Source organism: Dipodomys ordii, unplaced genomic scaffold (genome assembly GCF_000151885.1).
Source record: "Dipodomys ordii isolate 6190 unplaced genomic scaffold, Dord_2.0 Scaffold27, whole genome shotgun sequence".
Taxonomy (NCBI): domain Eukaryota; kingdom Metazoa; phylum Chordata; class Mammalia; order Rodentia; family Heteromyidae; genus Dipodomys; species Dipodomys ordii.
Window position 1 is genome coordinate 2,993,490 of NW_012267243.1, and position 4,589 is coordinate 2,998,078.

At 45.8% G+C, this 4,589-nt stretch overlaps 1 protein-coding gene across 1 annotated transcript in view; it reads right to left on the bottom strand.

The window, feature by feature from the left end:
• The window catches only part of Lamc1 (laminin, gamma 1 (formerly LAMB2)), a 116,848-nt gene extending 116,435 nt beyond the window's left edge, over nt 1–413 (bottom strand). Inside the window, exon 1 of the mRNA XM_013015507.1 lies at nt 58–413. Within this exon, the coding sequence (XP_012870961.1) occupies nt 58–413 (356 nt within the window). The remainder of the gene's footprint in view (nt 1–57) is intronic.
• Nucleotides 414–4,589: the final 4,176 nt, after the last annotated feature.

Sequence of the window (4,589 nt, forward strand, 5' to 3'; positions counted from 1 at the left end):
AGGGAGGGCCGCGGGGCGGTGCATGCCGGGAGGGAGGGAAGGATAGGCGGCCAGGACCGGTCTCCGAGCACCGGCGGCGCGCTGGGGACCTCGGCCTCGGCGTCCCGGCCACTCCGGTTTGGGGGGTTGGCGGAGGTGGAGAGTCCGGAGACGAGGCCCCAAAGGGGCGGCGCGGCTCGGCAAGGTCGTTTGGGTTCGGGGCCTCGGGCCAACTTGGCCGGAGGCAGGCGGGTCCCCGCCCAGCCAGGTGTCTCCGAGTCCGTCCCGCAGGGCCACCGCCCCGGGGGCCTGGACCGCAGGCGCCCGACGCCGGAGCGGCCACCCCGAGGGTGGTCCCCGTCCTGCGGACCCCCGCGCTGACCCTGCCGAGGAGCGACCCGGGTGTCGTGGAGCGGGGGGGGGGGCACGATCATCTGGGGAATAAAGGGCCTGGTGGCGGCACCAGAATGATTGTCCCCCCCCCCCAGTTGGAGCGATTTCCTGCCGCTGAATTAGAAGTGTGACCATTTGTTTCACCGAGGCTAGGAAGGAAGTGAAAGGGCTGGGAACCGAATGACACTTCTCCCCTGGGGACACAGACCCACTGCGCCAGGCTTCCAGTGCGTTGTTTGTGTTCCCCAACTTGCCTTTAAAAGACTCGAAGTTATCTGGATTCTGACATCCTCCTTCTCGGGCCTGCTGAGTCACGGAATATTCTCCGTGCCAGAATGACTCAGTCCGCAGAACCCCAGCCAGAAGATCAGGAGGTTTTTTTTTGTCCCAGATCAGAACCTGGGCACTTGCCCAGCCCTGATAGGCCCGGCAAAGACCTGAGCAGGGCGAGTTGCTGTCAAAATGGACCTGTGCAAGGCAGCGGGTTTTGAAACCTTTGGAGTCTCAGAGCCAAGTAGTGACGTAAATAAAATGAATGCTCGTGAGGATTCTTCATCATTCCTAATTAGGAGAATCACGTGCTACTTATAAAGGGTGGACACTGTTGTTCCTTTATTTGATGAGGTGGGTAGAAATTATGCCTGGCTAAAGATCTCTAATGATCTTCACCCTTGGCATGTCTTTGGGAAAATAAAGTGTGGGGACCAAAATACTGTATTTTTTCTCTCAGTTGAGTTAAGGCAAAAAGATCAATAAAGCAAAATAAATGTATTCCCTTACACTCAAGAGGGGATGATATTTTCATTTCATCGTAGTGAAGAACCTGTATTATTTAGCATGTAGTACCTGAGCGTAGAACAAGGTGACTGTGTTAGTTGTGAGTAAAGCTATAGAGCTTAATATTTGCATATTTAATAAACATTAGTTCATTTGCCTTATTTTAAAATATCAGTATTTTACTAGATATTGACAAGGCAAAGGCATGTCCAACTAGGATTACAGGCCTGAGCCACCGGCGCCGGGCTGAGATTTTTCTTCTTATTGCAAGTTAAGCTGTTTTTCCAAGAATCTTAAAGGAAGCACATGTGTGTGTGCACACGTGTGTGTATGTGTATACATGTGTATATGCAAGACCACTTGAACTCAGGGCCCACTTGAATCACAGTTCCATTTCTGGCTTTTTGGTAGGTTATTGTATGTAAGAGTCTCACAGATGGGTGCTGGTGATTCACACCTGTAATCCTAGCTACATAGGAGGCTGAGATCTGAGGATCACCATTCAAAGCCAGCTGGGGTAGGAAAGTGTGAGATTCTTATCTCCAGGTAATCACAGAAAAGGCCAGAAGTGGTGCTGTAGCTCAAGTGGTAGAGTGCTAGCCTTGAGCTAAAGAGCTGAGGGACAGCACCCAGAGGTCAAGACCCAGGTCTTGGGAGAGGGGGTAAAGGGGGAAGAGTCACAAGCCAGTCACCAGTGGCTCATGGCTGTAATCCTAGCTACTCAGGAGGCTGAGATCTGAGGTTCAAAGCCAGCACGGGCAAAAAAGTCCATGAGATTCTTTTCTCCAATAAAGTCCTCAGAAAAAGCTGGAAGTGGTGTTGTGGCTCAAGTGGCAGAGCACTAGCCTTGAACACAAAGAGGCTCAAGAACAGTACCCAGACTCTGAGTTCAAGCCCCAGGCCTGTGGGGGGGGAAATGTCTCACAGATTTTCCTGTCTTGGCTGATGTCAAACTACGATCCTCATATACGAGCCTCCTGAGTAGCTAGAATTACAGGCATGAGCCACTGGTACCCGGCTTCAGAGCCTTTTAAACACATGATCTTAACTTCTTGAAAGCTCCACATAATGTGATATGTAGAAGAAAAATATAAACAGATAGTTGAGTTCAGTTCCTATAAAACATGATCTTAGTGCCCAGCCATCAGTACCTCTCTATGCAGCAAGACAGGTAGGGTGACAGGATGTTGTTTCTTACACAGGCAAGAGAGCTCTGCAAATGTTTTATATTTTTTTATTGTAAAGATACTGTACAGAGGGGTTACAGTTACATGAGTAAGGTTATGAGTACATTTCCTATAGAGCATTGTTACCCCCTCTTTTGTTTTTCTTCTACTGTCCCTTTCCTCCCTGTGCAAATGTTTTTAATCCCATTTAGAATGCCAAAGAAAAGAGAGTTCCACCTATGGGGATCTAGATAAATAATTTCAAGGAACTATATTCATTGGCCTGGCTTTGGTCACCTGCAAATCCCTGGTAAACCTGCCCCTATCCTCTGGGTGAACAGAAGTATGTGATTGTTATCACACAGGAAAACTGTAGAGCTTGGGGCAAGAAGCTCCGAGGTTGCTGTAGTCAGGAGAGAGCAGATGAGGCAGGAAACAAAAAACCGATGTAAGACAAGCACCAGTGACTCACACCTGCAATCCTAGCTGCTCAGGAGGCTGAGATCTGAAGAACTCAGATCCTCAAATCAAAGCCAGCTTGGACAGAAAAGTTTGTAAGACCCGAATCTCCAGTTAACCACCCAAAAGTCAGAAGTGGAGCTGTGGCTCAAGAGGTAGAGCACCCGATTAGAATAAAAATGCTAATTCAAGCCCCAGTTCCTGTGTGTGTGTGTGTGCGCGCGCGCGTGCACACACACACACACACACTTGCACACACAAAATGTCTCCACTTTCACCATGTATGATATGAGAGAAATTTAAGTTTGATTTGTCCTTTCAAGATGGCAGCTTTGGGGCTGGGAAGGTGGCTCAGTGGTAGAGCGCTTGCCTTACATGCATGAGGCCCTGGGTTCGATTCCTCAGCACCCCATAAGCAAAAAGAAAAAAAAAAGATGGCAGCTTTATTGGTGTTTATCCTTTTACCATTATCAATGTTTATTTTCTCATTTGTTAGTCTTTCTGACCTCATTTGTCCTGTACTGTTTCCAAATCTAAGCACCACTAAGACACTTTATCTTTTATATTTAGAAGTAAAACCTATACATGAAAATTACTATTAATAATATAACCATTTCTCTCTTTTTAAAATTCCACTGAAGCAGAGGATGTTTTTCCTATGGAGAGCAAAAGGAACTAAAACCCAAAGTAATTAAGCAACCTCTCATAGGCTAGTAAGGAGCAAAACCAGACCAAGAGGCTGTGGGTCCTGGGTCCTTAGGGCCTCTCCCCTCCGCCCCTATTTTATAAGGTCCCCATAGGGAAGAAGGTAAAAGAATAGCTGTCTTACACCTCCAATGTTTTTAGGTTATCAAATGGGAATGCAAAATTAGATGAAAATTAATGCGATACTAGAAGAGAATTACAATATCCCCCACAAGTTACAGTTACTTACACACGATACTCCGTGGAAGGCTTATAGATCCTGTCTGGGCACTTGGTACAAGTCCAAGCATAACAAGATAAGCTATCTTGTGTGGCCTGTGCAGGTAAAGACAGGAATCCTCTTGCATGAGGTAAAGTCCTTTCTTTTCCCAAGCCTTATGCTCGCCATCTTGAAAGGATACTAGTTTTGAAAAGGAGTGGATAAAAGGACATTCACATAGTTCGTACAATTTTAAAACCGAGCTTTATTTATTCCAGTATACAAGCACGATAAAAAAAGGAAGCATTTCCAAACACCAGTAACAAACCTACCTAATCCTAACCCGAAATCTTCTCATCAATCAACAGAAAAAAGAACTTCAGTTCTCTCTCTTTTTTTTTGGATCGGTCATGAGGCTTGAACTCTGGGCCTGGCGCTGTCCCTGAGTTCTTCAGCTCAAGGGTAGAGCCACAGTACCACTTCCAGTTTTCTGGTGGTTAATTGAAGAGTCAAGTCTCAGGGACTTTCCTGTCCCAACTGTCTTTGAACCGTGATCGTCAGATCTCAGCCTACTGAGTAGCTAGGATTACTGGCGTGAGCCATCAGCACCCGGCTTACATTTTTATTATTTATTTATTACTATTAATTATTACCCACAGGTAAACTGCATCTCACAACAGAAAAAAGATAGATCTTTCATTGTGAGAATTCAAAATATCTCTAACAAGTTAACTCCCAATGATTAATTACTATAAATAAGAAAATTCTTTTTAAGCTAAAATTTCTCATTGTAGTGTTTTCTGGCACTTAATTGCTCACAGTTTGTTTCCTTATTTTCTTACATAGTAATATATGGCAGCAGGGATTTTGGAGAGTATTTGGAGGTCATGTTAAATTAGAAACATCATCTA